Source organism: Macrobrachium rosenbergii, chromosome 10 (genome assembly GCF_040412425.1).
Source record: "Macrobrachium rosenbergii isolate ZJJX-2024 chromosome 10, ASM4041242v1, whole genome shotgun sequence".
Classification (NCBI taxonomy): Eukaryota; Metazoa; Arthropoda; class Malacostraca; order Decapoda; family Palaemonidae; genus Macrobrachium; species Macrobrachium rosenbergii.
The window spans coordinates 14,354,475-14,373,410 of NC_089750.1; the positions used below are offsets into that span (position 1 = coordinate 14,354,475).

The window sequence follows — 18,936 nt, forward strand, 5'->3', positions numbered from 1 at the left end:
AGTGGGCTTGATTACTGAAAGTCGATTTGCCATAGCCTAACGAATTACCAACCGCAGAAAAAGAACAGATTATGAAAAAAGCAGCAAGAGTTGCTAAAGGTCTACCGATACCTAAAAGAGCAATGTAAACGATGTCTTAACGTTTCAAGAGTTTCCCTAATAGTATAAAAAACAAGATACAAAAGGGCGAGGCTAAAGGATTTTCAACCGGAAACATCTTGAAAACAAACCATATTGCTTGGCTGAACAGAGTGGAGCAATCTATAGTAGATCCAACTTTCCAATGGGATTTAGATATTTTTTTGAAAAACCTGCCCAAGATTATTTAATAATAAAATTACCGCAAGAAGTTAAGTTTCGTGAAAATACTGCCGTTCGTACACAAGATAAAGCTATTCATGATTAATGATTGGTAAAACAGTGAAAACAAGATGATTGATTCTTACAGCATAAAATAACGTGAAATGATCTTGATATGCGTCCCTGAAGGAGGTCGTATTTCAGCGGAAAAAGCCGAGAATTAAAAACTCTAAATTGTGAAGTTAACATTGTTGGTGGAACTTGAAACAAAGAATGTATGTAGAGTAGCCACTCCTATACACCGAATGTTTATTATTTAGATAAAAAAAAAATGAATGAGAACGTGTAACATATGCTGAGCTTGCAATATCTTGAATGATCGGACACACGCTCCCCGAAAAAAGAAAATGTTAGTTGGGATATGAGCCGGCCTTGAAGCTTACACTGTCCCTGTGATCATGTGCGTCAGAATGATTACGTAATTTATGTAATTGCCAATAGAACTCGCTCAATCATCGTTAATGTTCTTTTTGTCGGCAATTAAAAAAAATCGACCAATGAACTAATTTTCGCCCCTTAGCCCAATATATTGTGATTACAGCTTTTGCCTAGAATTCATGCAAATGCAATTCAAGTAGACAAGAAAATATAATGAAATGTAAACGGTTAGTTGTAACTTGATGGAATCGGTTTCGGTTTTACTCTCGTTTGCTAACCTATGATGCAATCTCTACAAGACAATGCACAAAACTCCTAAAATAGTCTCCTTATCGCCACATCAAGCTTTTATCAGTTATAAATTTCTGTGGAAACCTACTACATTTTTTGGCTACCTTTCTGTAAGTGGTTATAACAATGTTAATATTTAATACTAAAACAGCTGATTTATAAACACTGTTCGAATGCGTTCATTCGGAGGCTTCGTATGGAACAAGCCAGGAACTATTGCAAAGAAATGTTATTGATTTTGTTGATAAATAGTAAAGTGGGAATTTAATAACGGAAAGAAAACCAGCAAAGTCAATATAGTTTATTAGCAAAGTGAGAATGCCAAACATGAAATGGATGCCCTAGACAGTCGCATCGTCTCGGAATGCGGCGCCTGTGGTCCGACAGTATCAAGGTGGAAAGTGAAGTGTGGTATTACCTAATAATTTCTGAATAATAATATGTACAGTGAATTCTTACATGTGTTTAGCCGCGGTTTCGTCTGTTTAACATGGATGTGTTGATGTAAATCCGTATAATTTAAGTTAGAATACGATAAGACTGAAACACTCTCAAGGGGGACTGTGGAATGTTAGACTGACCTAGACAGTTGGATGGTAGTCTAAAGGTCACACTAAACGAAGTAGGTAAGGTAGTTAGTTGGCCTAAACCTAACGTCGATTGTCATGCTTTACAGTAGAGTATGCTATAGTAGTAGCAGGAGAATTGTGTACGTAGGCCTACATGTTGTAGCCGGGCCTAGGCTGGGGGATGCTTGGGATAGTAGCCTAGGCTATGCAGAGTGGGGCGACGGGGATAGTCTTAGCAATTTCAACCTACTACCACGAAGGGGTAACCTAGGCCAGTCTGTGTGCTCCAGGGCCCCCAGCCGGGTCAGGGTGCATTCCATGGTGGGATTCCTCGCCCCTACCCCAGTCTCTCCTACTCTGCGCCTGCTCCCTACATTAAATCGCATCCAGTCCAAAAGTATCCTACTTAAGTAAAAGTTTGTTCTAAGTTCTTTGGGTTATTTTTCGGAAGACTCCAGCCACCTCCCACATTACAACTTATATTTTTCTTGGATAAAACTCATCAAAACGAGAACTTTCTTCTCAATACATGACCTTCGCAAATGCTTAATAACAGAGAAAAATAATTAATCAAATTACGACTTATAAGGTAACACAGTACCGCCCCCCCCCTCCATAGCTAACACGGCAAAATTGTAACCAGTAAACACCCCTAGGTTATGTCACGTTGGTATTTTCAGGTTCTTTTAGTGCCCTGTCATTTCCTAGCCATTTTTGAATGAAAAACCCAAAATGGTTTTTCATGCAAAAATGGCTAACTGGAACCTTCCGAAATGGCTGGCTGGAGTTTTCCGAAAAATTACCGTTCTTTGTATAGTGCCCGAATCAAAATGCTAGCACACATTTATATAATGGGCTATGTAAAGGAAAATAGGCTTTATGACATTAATTTCTCGCCAAAACATGACTCATAGCCTCCTATGCTGTAGTTTTCTCGCTGAGTATATTTTTTATGCTTTTTTTTACCTTTATTGATGGCACAAACCAGGTTTTTGGTGTTGGAATACAATAACAGTAAATGTTTTGCTGTTCATGTGGGTAATCAGTAACCAAAATAAATGTACGTAAATCGGAATGATGTGGCAAGAGCAACTGCTGGAGTACATTTTAAACAAACCTTCCTTTACCTAATGTAGACCAGGGTGCTGTTTCCCGCCTGTCCAGATCCTTGTGACCCCTCCCCGGCAACCTAACTTACATAGAGTTTTGTAAATTAGAGATATAAAACAGTGATATCTTCATATCTAACCTAGCCCATGATCCCAGGGCTTAAATTATACATATGTTACTATAATTTTGTAAGAATGGCCTTGCGTGCTATGAAAGCTTGAATTGTTTATTATAGTGCTTTGAATTTAATAACATTGAGTAAAAGAGGCCAACTGATCACCATGAGGTTGTTTGCATTTTCGGTAATCATCTCCTCATTGGGCAACCCTGTTTTTAGGAGGGTGGGGAAGTGAAAAACAAAACTTCCTATAACAGGAATGACCAAAAAATTTTGAATCACAAGATAAGTAGTCAGAAACCTATATTGTTCATGTTTGTGATTAGTAACCAAAGAAATGTACAGCAATCCTTTGATTATCCGCACTCCTAGGTCCAAGGAGGTGTGGATGTGGGTAGTGAATATTGTAGCCTGCACTAGGCTACACAAAATCATAGCCCAGTACAGTACGTAATGTAATAAATACATTGTAAATGTAGTGCCCAAAAATAAACTTCAGCAAGCAAAATGGCCCACTCAAGAATTTTGTCACAACAGGTTAGCTACCAAACTCCTGTATATATTTTTTAAATGAATCTTACCTCTTTATTATGACTGTTGTACAGTAGTTCTTCGACTTATGGTGGGGAATCAGTTCCAACTCCGCACTGTAATTTGATTTCTGCTGTAAGTTGGTTTTTCGCCGTTAATGGTGCTTACAGCGCTGTAACTTTATGTTGCATCAAGTTATAGTGCCGTAAGCGCCGTTAACTTGATGCCTGTTCTTGCTGTTAGCGCAACATGCCGTTAACAGCACTTGAAAGCGCTGTAAGATCAAATTCGCTGTAAGTCGGTGACACACTGTACAGTAATTCCCACATCAGGTGGGAGGATGATAGAGTGTGAAAACTAAAAAAAATAAATAGGATTGTTTAGTTTTAGCTGTCTGTTGACGCATCCCTTTCGGGTGATTCAGGCGTCTGTTGTTTACCATTCAGTTTTCTCTCTCTTTTGTTTACGTTTTATCCTTATCAGTTACATTGATTCCCGGATTTTGGGGTTTGGCTTATCTAGGTTTTTGTCATTATTTAAGATGTCATCCAAAGAGGGTAAAATAAATGCTGTGGCCTCATTTTTGGAGAACCCGGTCAAGGAAGCTTACACTAATCTAGACTCCTCTTTCTTCCCACTCCTGAAGGTAAGCTTTGCGAGGTGAGAGCAGTGACCTTGAGTTTTGTCAATGCAGCCCAATAGAGATGTAACTCATATTTGCGTTGCACTGTTTGCAAGATGTAAAGTTTCAGTATAAACCATGCAGAGTATTTTTGTCCCACATTAAAACAGGGGAACTCATATCCTTAACGATTAGGGTAGCTAGCCAATACTCTAAGTGTTCTGTATTTACTTAGGAAATTTTTTGGGGATTATGAAGGTGCTTATTTTGAGATAGGTAAGCCTTCATTCATTTACGGACTTGTCTCTACTGGTCTAGGCACAAGGCATTTTTTCCCACTTTTATTATAATGAGAGTGGTATCCCTTGCAATGACCCTCCAGCATCTTTCAGAGGTCCTTGCAGCCTAATGAATTACTGTAGTCCTCACCTGGCAACAGTACCAGCAGATGGATTCTAATCATTAGGTATGAAGCGTCTTATTCCTGATGGAATTTTGTTGTTTCCTTGTGGGATGTAATTATTTGTCCTCGCACCTTTCTCCCACCCCCTTTTCTTCAGTGTGCAAATCAGCTATCAGAATAGAGAAGTAAGATTCATTTCAAAAATAAACATTTTTATAATGTTTTTTAAACACGTCTCTATTATGTATCCCCCTCCAACCTCCCCAAACACTAGGACAAAACTAACCACTAAAAATAAATTACCGTGCCAAAACAGTGCAATGCTGCTGCTCTATGCTAGACTAGCCCATACTTACATTTTCTAGTACACTTTTATTCTGTTTGTGGTTTGATAATGTATACAGTAGTAAGTCAGTATTATGTACAACTCCAACTGGCTATTGAGTGGACACTTCACCTTATTACATATAGAGAGTAACAATCATTTACTATAATACTAAACCTAAAATGATTGTAACGTACAACATTCCAAACACTCTCATTCATACATCTTTCAGTATGTAATGTAGGGAGACATCTTGTTATGCTTATGTGAAGGCAGTACAGTATCTTTGTGGCTAGTAGCACTGAACAGGCATTATTACATCCCCTTCAATTTTGCAAGTGACTATGTTGGCACTCATAGGTGTTGGAACAGAAGTTGTAATGGCGTCTGGGGTTTATTCCTAGGTTGGGAAGTGCCTAAATCGAGGATGATTGATGAAGAGGGCGAGAGGTGTGGCATCTCTTGTTATCCTTACTTTTTAACCTAAATGATTGTCCTTACTTTTTAACCTAAATGAGCAAATGTACTACTGAAACAGTCATAGTACGTGGGTAATGTATTTTAGAATGCTGTAAGTAGCTTGTATTTTAGCTTGATACTGAGAAGACAGGTCTGTCTTCAGCTGAGTTGTAAGTGGTTTAATTTGTGGTAGTTAATCAACTTTTCAGCCTCTACTTCTTTTCTTACACTATTATTGGCTTTGAAATATGTTTTCATGGTTTTATGAATATACAGTAATCCTATATATTTTTTTTTATCTTTTCAGAAAGAAGGCTTATTAGTTACACTGAAGATTATGATAAACCTGTCTAGTTCAGTATCACTTACCTGCTGATGAAAGACGTTTAACCTTTGTGCAGGTTGAATGAAATCCAGACTGACATATGATATGAGATCAGGGTGTGGAAAATGGGAAAAAAAGTCATGACTATAATGATGTACTTACAGTATTGCATAATACGGGCCTCAGCATAGATCATAAGTACAAGTAATAATGGAGTCAATAAATATGCCAACCATGAACAATGGCAGATATGCCAGCATTCAGACAATTGAATGGGACATGATGAACAAGTACAAGTTTTATCCCCTCTCTATGTTGAGTTCTTTTAGTGTAAGGTGCATTTTATATCCTTTTACTGTGATCAAGACAAGGATTCAGATTCAGAGGCACTCAGAAGTCTATAAGGGCACATTCGATGCATTCCAAAAAATATCCAAATATGAAGGTAAGCTGTTAATCTTTCATAAGTTTTACATTGTGTAATAATTATGAATGTTTTTTTTTTATAACTGAAAATGTTCCTATGCCTATTGCTTTATTTTCACAACCTTGGAGCACTGTAATGGCTAATCAGCACAGGAAGATTATGCATTTTAGATTGTCACAGAAATTTTCCTCAAATTTAGTGTTGTATGTGTCAGTGTGTATTTAGATTTTAGATTACCCAATCATGGTCAGAAAATACTGCTTTAGATTTTTAAGACCACAGTTTTGTATTCAAGCAGCAATCTGTACAGTGCTGTTACAGCTAAACACATCTCCCTTATCTGACCTTGCTTGTATTTGAACTCTCAGAAAAATATACTCTGCTGTATAGGTGTTGGTCAAATTTCCAGAATATTATCCATGTGGAAACTGATTAAGTGTTGTGGTTAGTTACTCGGTGCACTCAAGTCCAGTTAGGCTGTTTTTCCTCAAATTTTTCAAAAGTCCCACCTTTTTAGATTCTGCTTATGATTCATTCTATTAAGCAAATTTGTAAACTGTGTGTTGTTTTACAGATTATAATAGCATTACAGTATCTCAGTGGTCTGTTACATCTAATTTTTTTAAGTTAGTAAAAAAATCTACTAATGTTTTTCTGTATTTTGTCAGGTATTGGTGGTCTGTACAAAGGTTTTTGGATTAGTGCTTTCCAAATTGTTTCGGGCATTTTCTACATTACAACTTACGAGAGTGTACGGCACTTCCTGCAGCAGAGAGGTGTACATGATTCTAGGATCAAAGCCATGATTGGTGGAGGATGTGCTTCTTTAGTTGGGCAGACTATCATTGTGCCCTTTGACATCATATCACAGCATATGATGGTCTTAGGACAATTGGAACGCCGTGGAAAAACCAAGATTGTGGTTAATCCTTTGAATATAAATTATCATAAGATGTCAAAGCTTCAGGTATTGTGCTTATAGTTAACTCATAAATGTTTTAAAATTTTGACTACAGTATATTGCATTTAAAGTGTTTGTAGTAATGTCATATTATGAAGTACAAAATGTTATTTTGCAGATGTCCTTATTTTTTATGAATGTTGGGTGTGACAGTCTCATAGTAACTGAACAAGTTTTTCTGTTGGATGCCCCACCTAGGAAATACTGTCTGTCTTCTTCAGACATAGTTTAGGTTAAGAACTGTTTGTTGTTTGCATTCCAGTTACTTACATTTCCAGAAATTTATGGAATTTTATTTTTATAATTTTTTTTTGTTTTTAAATTTTATGGTTGACTGAACAATTTTTTGTTGTCAGATACAGTGCACTGCTAAATTTGTGTAATTGTATATATTTTATTATTTTATATACTAAAGACATTCAGCATTTTCCAACTCCATGATGTCATAATCCATAGCAAATTATTATTGTTAGCAATTTCAAGGTATTGTGAGGAATGGTGAAATTCATACATACAGTATACAATTTCAAGTTATATAAAAGCATATTGTTTCCATTTGCATACAAACCCTATATCTTTTATACAGGAGTATTCCCCTCTTTCTTGCTGAAATCAGTGTTTGAGAGCATTTTAACAAGGTAGTTAGTTATCAAAAGGTAGAGATGGTGCCTTTCCACATGCCTGTTGTAAACCTCACTTTTCGTTGGCCACTGTCAAATGTGGATGCTTTATTGCCTCACTCTGATGAGTCATATTCCTCTTTATTCCTTTTGCAGCAGCCATAGTTGTCTTATGGACATTAAGTGTGAACTGTTCTGATTTGTCCCCTCTGTAGAGGGCAAAGTATGATACTAAACATATGGAGACCAAAAGCAATTCCGTCATTCTAATGGGAGATGGTATACTGTACAGTATTACCATCCTTTATGCCACTATCAATTTTTTTTTTTTTTTTTTTTTGCCCCAGTTTCATACTGCATCTTCTGGGTTTGTTCCAGCTCATTCTTCTGAGACTCTGGTCCATGTAGGGGGTATTCTGGCCTGAGGACTACTCAGCTTGTGGTGAGATAGGTGATTAACCAGTCCCCATCCCTGATGTCAGCTCTGATTATGCACCTGTTTTTTCCACCTCTCCACCTACATTGCTGCTGATCTAGGTGTTCCATTATTTTCTGGGCTCATCTAGAGAAGTTTTGTGGCTCACATTTTGATATTCCCATACCTCTACCTGTTTCTGCTCTATGAATCTGCATAGATCTCTTGCTGTTGTTGCTTGTGAAATTTATGTCATTTTACCTTGTTCCATAACCCCAGGATTGTGTCATACACCCACATTGTTGTTGTTTTCTGGGATAGTGGGAGCAGGGGGTAAGAGGAGAAGCTGGTGCAAGGGGAAGAAGTGCAAGCTTGCTCTTTCTACATCCACTATTTTCTCAGTCTTCTCGCCTTCATCTTCTTTACTTTCATCACCTTTCATTAGGGAAGGTTAGGAAGAAGGCCACAATATTTTTTCCTTGTAAGACCTGCCATTGGGCACTATGCAATATGTGTTCCTCCATGAAGAGAAGTGAGTGTCCCTATTCACTTTTGGCAGGGGAGGACCATCCGTGACTTGTGTTTCCTCTTCCTCTCTGGAGGTTTCAAAAGATTTGTTGCTTCCCATGGCTTTTGGTGCTTTTGGTTCTCCAGAGCCTGTTATTGAGGCATGAGCACACATGATCACTATGCATGTTTCCTGAGCATCATGGTGCTCATGGTACATTAGATCATTTGCCTGTGGCCATTACTGAAACTGGTCCATCCAGCCAGTCTAGTGTTGTATGCACGTGTTAGTATTTGTCTGCTGTTTTTGGCCTAGTATCAGCTCTGGCAAGTTCAGTTCTGCTGTACATAGGGTTATTTACGATATTGTCTACACTGACATCTTCACATTGTTATTGTCAGGATCTATCACTTTCCCCGAGATGTTTCTTGCCACGGTGTCATGGGGAGTCACTGAGCTGGGCTGATGAATCTTTACCCTCTTGTTTTGGAGAGGGCCTTCTCAGCCTGTTGGAAATCCATTAGGTCCAGAGGATTCTGTGCCTGCAAAGCCTTTGCAAGCTGAGTTGGAGAAACATTTTTGAGAGATCGTTGGGTTCATTCATTAGATAGTATTTGGAAAGCTTGCATGGATTGAGCACTCCTGAAGTGGGACTCATTTAGGATGCTCTAGCTGCCATATCGTTGGGGAGTGATTAAGTAGGCCAGTGATCTCATTGGGTCAGAGGGTTCTCTTCCTCCAAGCTCCTTCTCCCCCCCCACCCTTGACATGTCAGTGGATGCTCTGTCAGTTGGAGGACTGTGATACCACTCTCCAGCTGTTAGACTTGACTGTCTGCAGGATTTTGATTGGCCTCCCACCAGAACAGCTTTGGGCAGATGAGAAGTACATCAGTTTAACCAGACTGCTTAGTCAAAATACCTGACTGCTAGAGTTGGTAGATCATTGTAGATGAAATTAAAGGTGAACCAGTAGTTGGGTGCTATATATAGGTAAACAGCAGTTGAGAGATAAATAGGGATAACAAATCTCATAATGTACAGATTTGTTCAAGTAGTACAGACTTGCAAACTTAATCAGAATCATTAAATCTTGGTGTTATGCTGTGTTTAGGGACAGAATGTTTTGAATATTGTATGATACAAATTCTTACTAGGTGTTATATATATTTTATGTTATTCCACACTTTAATCTATATGAAACCACCCCCATTGAATGTCACAGTTCACTTTAAGTACACAGCACGCCTGCTTAATATTGATATTGTCATGATATTTCTCTCTCTCTCTCTCTCTCTCTCTCTCTCTCTCTCTCTCTCTCTCTCTCTCTCTCTCTCTCTCTCTCTCTCTCTCTCTCTCTCTCACAATTGACTTACACAGAACAGAGAATAAATCATACTATTACAATAATGTATGATTCAGATATTCAATTTTTTCCCCTCAAGGTTGCCGCAGAAATTGTGAGGAACATTTACAAGACAGATGGCATCCGTGGATTTTACCGTGGTTATTTGGCATCAATCAGTGCATATGTGCCTAATTCTGCATTGTGGTGGTCATTTTATCACTTCTATCAAGGTAAGAATATACCTGAATGATTTTGGTCTAGGTAGGAATATAATTTAGTGATTTTTCCTGTGGTAAAACTGTTGGTCAGAGCAGTATCAGTATAAAAGTACAGTATTGAATGCTTCTTAATTATTAATTGTTATATAAGTAAAAGAAGATGTTTTTGCAATAAAAATTTTTTTTATGCAAATCCATTACTCATAATGAGCCTTTACTCTGAGTGAAATGGATCCAGTCATGCTGACCTAAGAGCTGAGAGTGGAAAAGTCCTACCACACATGCCTAGTGCAAACTCCACTGACTGTGAGCCTGTCCCTATCTAGAAGAGCAGTGGGAGGGGAGGAAGGCACTGATGATTATGGCTAATGGGCTTGTTTGTTCCTATGAGAATCCTGGCATGAGCTGGAAAATGGCCATGAAGCTTGGGAGCAAAGCGAATAATTGGCAGTTGGCACCCATTCAACTGTAGACTACCTGTCACCTTTTTTTTTCTGTCTGTCATCTAGTCTAATGTCTTATGTTTTCTGTGTGGTCATATCTCTCACTTAGGTTGTGAAGCTTGGTGTTATAATACCTATTGTTTTTGTGTTTAGTGGCCGTTCAGTGTCAAGGGTACTAGAACAATATTTACATTTTTTCTTTAGCAGCAGCTTGTATTTGTATTAATACTTATGTGAAACTTCAGGTTCATTGTATTTTGAAGTGTTCATACAGTTATCTTAATAGTAAAACTTTTGGTAATTAGTGAAATGTGTTCCTGAGGCCCATTCTGTATAACGCTTTTGAGAGGTTTGGAGATCTTGATGACAAGGCTGAGCTTGTATATGCACTCCTGTGCCCTTTCTGTCTCTTCCTCTTTATTCTCTAGAACCCGTGTCCTTGTGCCTGTATCTCTTCTCTTCTACAGGCTTGAGCTCCTAACCCTGACTTTCTTATGTCCTGTCTGGTACTGGTGAGGCATTCAGAGGTGTCACTACATTCTTTAAAACTCCAGGAAGAGTGGTCATCGTCATAAGTTGTTTATGTCCTGCAGCAACTGTTGATTCTGTTTTTTACAATGTCTGTTGGTTGCCTGTTTTGACTCAGGGTTTTTGGCTGTCTTCTCTCCTGATTTGTAGCAGGTGTTGAATGTAAGACACTAATGTGAAGTAAAAAATTGATTTTTTTTCTAATTTTTTCTCCTGTCCTTGACTTCTTCTTTTCTGTCCTTTCTGTCATCTGTTCCTGTCTCTTTCTATGGATTGCTATGAGACTAGTGGTTGGTATAGGCAGTCCCTGGGTTACGTCGGGGGTTCTGTTCCTGAAGCGCAAGTAAGCCAGAAAACGATGTAAACCAGGACACCGTATTAAAAAATTGGTAAAAATGAGAGATAAAGTAATGAAAGCCTTACCTTTAATCCTTTGGTTGTCCCAGTTGATTTACTATGATGTCATAGAATTTCCTCCAAAAAATATACAAATATTCTTTTGTCTCTTGCGCGCGCTATAGAACTGAAACAACATATATGCGGAACATCTGCTGTAACGTAAGCTCGGAACAATGTAAGCCAAGACTGACTTAACCTGGGGACTGCCTGTAGTCTCCTCTAGATGATCCTCCAAGATCCTCATAGTGTATCTGCTCATGTAGAAGGATCACTGGTCTGGTTTCCTTAGGGATTGAGCTCTGGGAGCTGTTGTTGAGTCACAATTCAGGCTCCTTTTTGGAAGTTCTTCAAGTAACAGTTTTCATCCACGAATTCTTTTACTTTTCCGTTGAGGTTGAATGGGAGGCAGTAAGAAACTTGTTTATGGCTAGTTTCTTCTTGTCTTGTATTTCACCTCCATTTCCTTTCCTTCTGTCTTGGACTATGAACCAGTACAAGTAGTTGGTCTTGCCATGACGTTGTGCATGTCCGTATACAAGACTTCGTATGGGAAGGTCATAACTGTGACTATGGACCGGACCCATTCGGAACATTGATCTGTACACTATTAGCTACTACTACTCTTCCCATGCTTATCCTTGGTATTGTGGAAATGAGCGGGCTTGCTTCTCAATGCTTGATACTCCAATTACTTTTGCTTATGGTCTTGGGGCTTACAGGATTGTTAGCGTTCTTATGATAACCCAAGTCGCTCTCCTGAGCTCATCCACAGTCCTTGCTTATAGCCTGTGTTTGTGTGTTTGTGTGTGTGTTTGTGCTACTTGTGCCCTTCTGCTGCATGTGCTTGTTTGCTTACAATACCTATGCCAATGTGCTTGTGCAGTATCTGTCCATGTACACTGCACGGTGCATCTTGCTCTTGGATATGCATATTCTCTTGTGCATGCACTGCCTCTTCCTGTGTGTTGTGTGTACACTACCTTATCTCAGATGGTATTGGCTTGAATATGGTGTATCTGTGTTGACTGCCGTGATGTATGTGTGCATAAATGCATCCTACTTGTGCTTTTGTGTCCTAAGTGTACATGCTTACCTGATTCCCCACTGTCAAAGGGTAATGGGACCAGATTTCTGGGCAAGTAGGGTTGGATGACTTATTGTTGGCTTGTAACAGTTTGCTTTCTCAAGATGTTCCCTAACTGAACCTGTCTACATGCTAAGTATTTGTTAGTTTCTGATGAGTTGCCTGCCACATGGACAGCAACTCCAGTTATCTTTGGACATGCATTCAAGTTGAGTGGCTTCATTTCAGGGGAAGGCACTCTCAGTTGTGTTGCTGCATGAGTGCTTATATTTGGATATTCATTACCTGTGAATGTCTAGGCCATGGGATTTGTGGTCTAAGACTTTCATAGATATACTACTGATTATACAAGCATCTCTTTGTATGATATCTAAACACCAGTCCTGTGTGGTGCTACTTATATTGATCTCGGCACAATCTGTGCATTGTTTATTTATCACTCTGGCTATTGCTTTGTGTAGGGAGCTGCTGGTTTGGGAATGATCAGTTTTCTGCTCTGTTCTTCTGGTCAGTAAGGAATTTCTGTTTTGGTCAGGGGTTCATGGTTGATATTTCCAGTGAACAGTTTTAACAATATCTCCCACGTTGGGACTGTGTACATCAGAAATTCTTGTTCAATCTAGATTTTGCTAGTGTTAGACTGCATTCATAGCATTCATCCATGAAAACTTCTGTTTTATAAATCCAGAATATAATTTATTACATCGCTTGTATCATTCACCCTCTTAACATTTTTTCCATCTTTCATTAGCTAATATTACTATCCTAGATACTGTAGTTTTCTTTGCCAGTGCCACCTGCTTTTAGCCTCCCACCCGATCCATACTTTACATTTTTATCCTCTTCTTTCCCAGTCTCGTGCCAGTGCTTGAAGGTTCCTTGAACTTTTTTATTCCACCCCCATGACTTACTTTATATTCCCTTCCCACTGTTGCACAGCATACTTCTTTTGCTACATTTCGTGTTCTTTCAGCAGTTTTCAACAACCAGTTTTTTAATCAATATTTGCTTAACATTTTTTTTTACTACTTTATGAATTTTTAAGTAACATTTTTATGATTATGTTCTGTTGACTTTTTTCATCTTTATATCTTTCTCTGTGCCAGCTTAAGCAGTTTGTGTTGTGTAAGTATACCTCACTTAGTATAGCAGTCCTACTTATTAAAAATGTTTTTACTTCTCATAATAAAATCAATCTATGCTTAAGCTAAGCACTCTTATTTTTTACCAACTACTCTTGGCCTCGTAAGCATTGTGTTTAGCTTGGCCAGAATTCCAGTATTGTTTCTCCTTCTTGATTTCATTCTTCAAAGCTATATCTTCCCATCATACAGTACAGGATATGCAAAACCAACTCACCATTCATATTCGGTCAGTAAAGTCTCTTCCTGCCAGTATCCCCTTTGACAGTTTCACTTCTGTCACTGCACTGGATAGCTTTTTCCAGAATTCTTGCTTTTCTCTGTGTAATCTAGATTGTAGCAAGTAAACCAAGAAAACTTATATTACCTCTCCTAAGATTTTAATATTCATTATTTTTTTCATTTATTTGCCCCACTTCTATCACAGTATACATTCTCCAGTTTTTTCCCATTTCCAATTAGGATTTGTGACCTGATGTCTTTTTCTAGCCTTGCAACAAGGAGTTTAATTTAAAAAATGCTATGGTCTGTGAAAGCTGGAAATATATATGTGTAAGAAGAATACAATACAATTATGTAAAGGTAACACTTTGCCTTTTATATCTTTAGTAATTACAGGTTCTTTTATATGCAGTGTATTGTCAAGCTTAATAGTATGGAAATATTTATTATTAACAAGCATTTTTCATGTTTATGTAAGAACTGTGATGCCAGAACTTGTTTGTAAGATATTGGTCCCAATATAATTAAATTAATTTGTTTAGTTTTATTTTTACCAATCATTTTGTCTAAATTATTTTTGTTTTGACAGACCATCTAGTGCGAATTGCTCCTGTGGGAACTTCGGCATTACTTCTTCAGTGCATAGCAGCTCCATTGGGTGGTTGTACTACTGTGTTATTAACTAATCCTTTAGATATTGTCAGAGCAAGGTTACAGGTTAGTATACCTTTATTGTTGAAATATCAAAATTATGTAAATAAAATTGTGAAGTAAGTAATCTAAAACTGTGCAATTAGTAATAAAGCTATCAGAAACCAAAGCAAAATATAAAACAGAATTATGACACAAGAAGATTAGCCAAGTAGAACAGAGCAACACAACGTTGTTGACAATTTATTGTAGATTAACAATCATCAGGCATACAGATATACAAGAGATGGGAAAGTAGATTAATATTTTATTGATATTTGAGGGCCAGAACTTAGTATCAGGTGTATATTGGATGCATGGTGACAGTACTGTTAATTCTTTTGTATACGCCAAATCTTTACCAAATATAATTTTACAGGTACAGCGTACAGGAGGATTTGGCCACACTTTCCGTGTTTTGTGGCAAGAGGAACAAATCAGAATTTTTACCAAAGGCTTATCCCCTAGAATGTTCCAATCCTGTATATTTTCATTTATGATCATTCTTGGTTATGAATCTGTGAAGAGATTATCAATCAGTGATGAATATAAGGGAGATGTCAAATGGTAATTTTGTTTTTACATTCAAGGATTATTGTTCAATATACTTTGTATTTATGGAACGTATGATTGTTGTAATTGAAACATGTACAACTATGCAGAAATATCTGATTTAATACCCTGGAATTGCTTTCATTAGTAACTAGTGCTTTCATGGAGCCATGGATAAATTCATTGGTTACCTGGACATCCAGTCAATTTTATTGCTGTATTAGCATTTTATTCCATATTTGGAATATTCTTTACAGTATTTATGTCTTCCTTGTTTATGCGCAAATTCAGCTACCCTTACCACATTCAGAATCTATGTGTAATGGTGATGTATTCTTGTGGTAGTGATTTTTTCAAAGATATGTGCTTTTGTTATATGTAAACTGAAGCTCATGAAGTTGGAATGTAGTACTTATGGATGAATGTGTACAGTATGTTAAGTAATGAAATGCTGTAACTAACTTAATTTCTTCTCTGCAATAACCTTTTGCATTTGTTTTTAATTTCATGCTTTGAATAAGCAAATGAAAATTTTTTGTACGGCATAATTACCGCGTAATTAGTATCAGCCTTAGTTGAATATCCTCCTTAAATCAAGTAATTTATCATGTCACATTCTTCAGTTTTTATGCAAAGGTTGGCACTGCCCCTATCTAGTCCAAGCCTGATAGAATCAGAAAAAGGGTGGTAGCTAATCCCCAAATAAGAATTGACCCAGATGCCTTGCTATCCTTTAAGAAAGCAAGTTTCCTGTGGACACCATGACAGGGAATAAATATATGATAGGGCATAGGTTAAGGGCCAAATTATGTCTTGAGCATCAGAAATGCTGACAAGATTTTTTTTTATGTAGAGAATGGTCTTACCTCTAGGAGGCAAGCTGTAAATCTTCACAAAAGACTAGATTTATGGAGGTTGTGGATAATCTTATTGGCAAAAGATCAATATTTTTGCAGTAAGAGGCAAGTTCTGTCTGTTAGGTTTCCGTATAGTTTGGGAAAAGTTTTTAGCAGTTTTTAAGTCATGAAGAAAAAGGAATGATTGTTGTACTTGTTTCTTTAACCATGCTGAGAAGTAGGATCAGTCACAGTAAGTGTTAACAGGAGAAAGTTTAAGTAAAGGATGGGACAAATATATTTATATACATTCTGGTGCTGCAGCTCAAGGTATAATCTTTCTGTGGAAAATGACTTTTAGTAATGCCTCTAATGTCAGTGAAGGATAGTTTACTAAAGAATTGTGGAAAGATGTAAGACATTATAAGGAAGAAATCATTCCTTTGACATATGAATAGCAAGTGTAAAGAATGATAGAACTTGGAACAAGAACTTTACTTCGAGGAGATGGAAAATGACCTATGGGCCATAAAGTCAGAAGCTAGCTGTATTGTTAATGTTATAACAAGTTCAGATCCCCATCTTTTAATCAGTTTGATTTTAGGTTATAGGAAGAGATTGATAAAAAGTCAGGGAAATCGTTATGGACAGCTGGGTGCCAGAGAGAAGCTTAGCGAGGAGACAACCTGTTTTGTATTATGGAGAGATTAGCATCAGGGTTGCATTTTTAAATTATGCAAACAGATGGGTCTACCACAAGTTAGAAGGTCATGGGTAGAACCTTCATTGCTCTGCCAGCTGGTGAGTCTCCTATTATGGGGATCTACACCACTCTGTACCATGTTTGGCACACTGAGCATAACCCAAGACATTCATTGCAGCATTCCTTCAGCCTTAGCTGCAGGAGGATATACCTTTTACTTTCTTTTATGCCCTTTGTTCTCTTCCAATCTAGTCTTGCTTCAGTTCTTATGTGTCTTGTAAGAACAAATCTTTTGGGCTGGCCTAATGAGAGTTGAAACATGACTTGTGGTCTGGGTAAACCATTTTATAATAATCACCAAGGGAGTATACTTTCTCACCGCTAGTATAGTTAGCTTATTTCCCAGAAATCATACCATGTAAAGTAGGAATAGGCTAAAAAGAAAAGGCATTTTGAAATTTACTGTAATTCTCTAGCTTGAACTAATATCGTAGGTGGTAGTATCACAACATGGAGTTTGAGTCCTATGAGTCTACTACCCAACTCCCCTACTATGACTAAAGATATATACTTTTTTGTAGCTTATCTTTAGCATTTATCTTTCATAATTTTATGAACCACAGGCATTTACATGTTACTGTATTTGTTTTTGCAAGTATTTAAAGGTACTGCAAGTTCTCTCAGGGATATGCAAGCTAGGGAACGGGCTTAATCAGAGCTTGGGATTTTAGACTTTCAATACAAGTTAATTATTTTTATGTTAATATGTAAGCCAGTATTATTTAAGTTACATTTATTATTCTGTTTTAAAGAAACAAGCTGTGTAGTCAATACTTTCATTTTACGTTGTATGGATGTGACATTGATGGTTGATGTCTGTTCTTTTATATTATTTTGGTGGAAGATTGAAATTAATGATAATTCTTATGAGAAGATACAGTTATATTATTTTGGTAGAAGATTGAAATCAATGATAATTCTTATGAGAAGATCCAATTTTTCATTTTATAACTGGTCTTTCAGTTTATTAAGTGTTAGTGCCCATAAAGGCAAAAAATGTTGACAAAACTCCTTGAATAGTTGCTAAGAAACTTGTACTTGGTAAATGCTGTAAACTTTTGCAGTCTCCCATGAATATATTTTTGTCATTTGTTAATGTATATTATTGTACATTACTCATATAATAATGTAGTGTAAAAAAAAAGCTGTTAGTTGTAGCCTATTTAAATTATTTTTAATATATTTAAACAGTATAGATAGGAAATGAATTGTGAGTTATAAATGTTTTGACAATAAGGTTACCATAAATTTTTATAAAATTTAGGAAAATTGTAAATAAGATGTTGTAAGTTAATTAGAGTTTTATTCCATAATAATTTCTTGTAAGCTTTTATATTTTTGCTGTAGAGACAATAATTTCTTTGCCTGACAGGTTTTTCCTGTAAGTAAAAGTTTTATTCTTTTTCATGGGATGTAGCAAAGGAATGTCTTCATATTATAGATAGAGCCAGTATGAGTCACCAAAGAGTTAAAGAAAGAAATAAGCCAAAGAAGAATATTTAAGAAAATAAAAAGGAAAGCCGCAAGCACAAAAGAAAAAAAGATACTGTACTATGAAGAAGCATATTATAGACAGAAGCAGAAAATACAGGTACTAATAAAGAAGGCATATGAAGAAAAGGTTAGGAAAGAAATAATGACTGACAGAAACATACATAGGAAAACCGGGGAATATAGGCATGCTGAGAGGTAAGACCACCACAGACAAAGAATGGCTCAGGATATCTGATGAAAATAAGCAAGAAATTAAGGAAGACACATTAACAAAAGAGCTTGTAAAATTTTGGAAGCCAGTATAAAAGAAATGTGGAATGAGAGCAAGAGAGAACAATACAAATCTGGTATGGAGGAGACAATTCAAAGACCAATGGCAAGATTAGGACAGCATATGTTATTACATACCTCATTAAGAGAGCACATGGATGCATTGTTTGACTTAACCGTGACAGAAATTAAACCCATGGAAGAAGTGACACTAATGGAATATGTGAAAACCACCTTGAGATAATTAAATCAAATAAAGCACCAGGGCCAGATGGGATGAAACCAGTTCTATTCAAACTGTTCTTACAGACCGCCAACCTTAAAAGAGAATTGGCAGAATGTTAGGTAACGTGATGAAGGGTAGGAAAATACAGAACAGCTGGTTTAAGTAAAAAACAACACAACCCATGAAACAACACCTCACACTCAAAGATCTCAGGCCAGTAGCATCAACTAATGTCGTAAAATTTTCATGAGGATTTTAAAAACCGAAATAGAAACACTTACTAGAAATATAGAGAAGACG

At 37.0% G+C, this 18,936-nt stretch overlaps 1 protein-coding gene across 7 annotated transcripts; it reads left to right on the forward strand.

The window, feature by feature from the left end:
- Positions 1 to 1,182: 1,182 nt before the first annotated feature.
- On the forward strand, positions 1,183 to 17,940 carry LOC136842507 (solute carrier family 25 member 44). 7 transcript variants are annotated; one of them, XM_067109907.1, is made up of 6 exons: positions 1,183 to 1,651; positions 5,474 to 5,936; positions 6,587 to 6,885; positions 9,867 to 9,999; positions 14,395 to 14,522; positions 14,875 to 17,940. In XM_067109907.1, exons 2-6 carry the CDS (start codon positions 5,702 to 5,704, stop codon positions 15,064 to 15,066), a joined length of 987 nt encoding a protein of 328 aa, XP_066966008.1. In that variant the 5' UTR covers positions 1,183 to 1,651; positions 5,474 to 5,701; the 3' UTR covers positions 15,067 to 17,940. The 7 variants fall into 7 exon arrangements, with proteins under 7 accessions (XP_066966008.1, XP_066966006.1, XP_066966009.1 ...); XM_067109905.1 differs by having other exon boundaries at positions 1,197 to 1,423; XM_067109908.1 differs by having other exon boundaries at positions 1,315 to 1,440.
- The last annotated feature ends 996 nt before the right edge of the window (positions 17,941 to 18,936 follow it).

Bases quoted from the DNA above. Each gene is read 5' to 3' on its own strand.
- LOC136842507 (XM_067109907.1), top strand. From the start codon at position 5,702: ATGGAGTCAATAAATATGCCAACCATGAACAATGGCAGATATGCCAGC. The intron at 5,937-6,586 runs GTAAGCTGTTAA...GTATTTTGTCAG, and splicing joins AAAAATATCCAAATATGAAG to GTATTGGTGGTCTGTACAAA. The intron at 6,886-9,866 runs GTATTGTGCTTA...TTTCCCCTCAAG, and splicing joins ATAAGATGTCAAAGCTTCAG to GTTGCCGCAGAAATTGTGAG.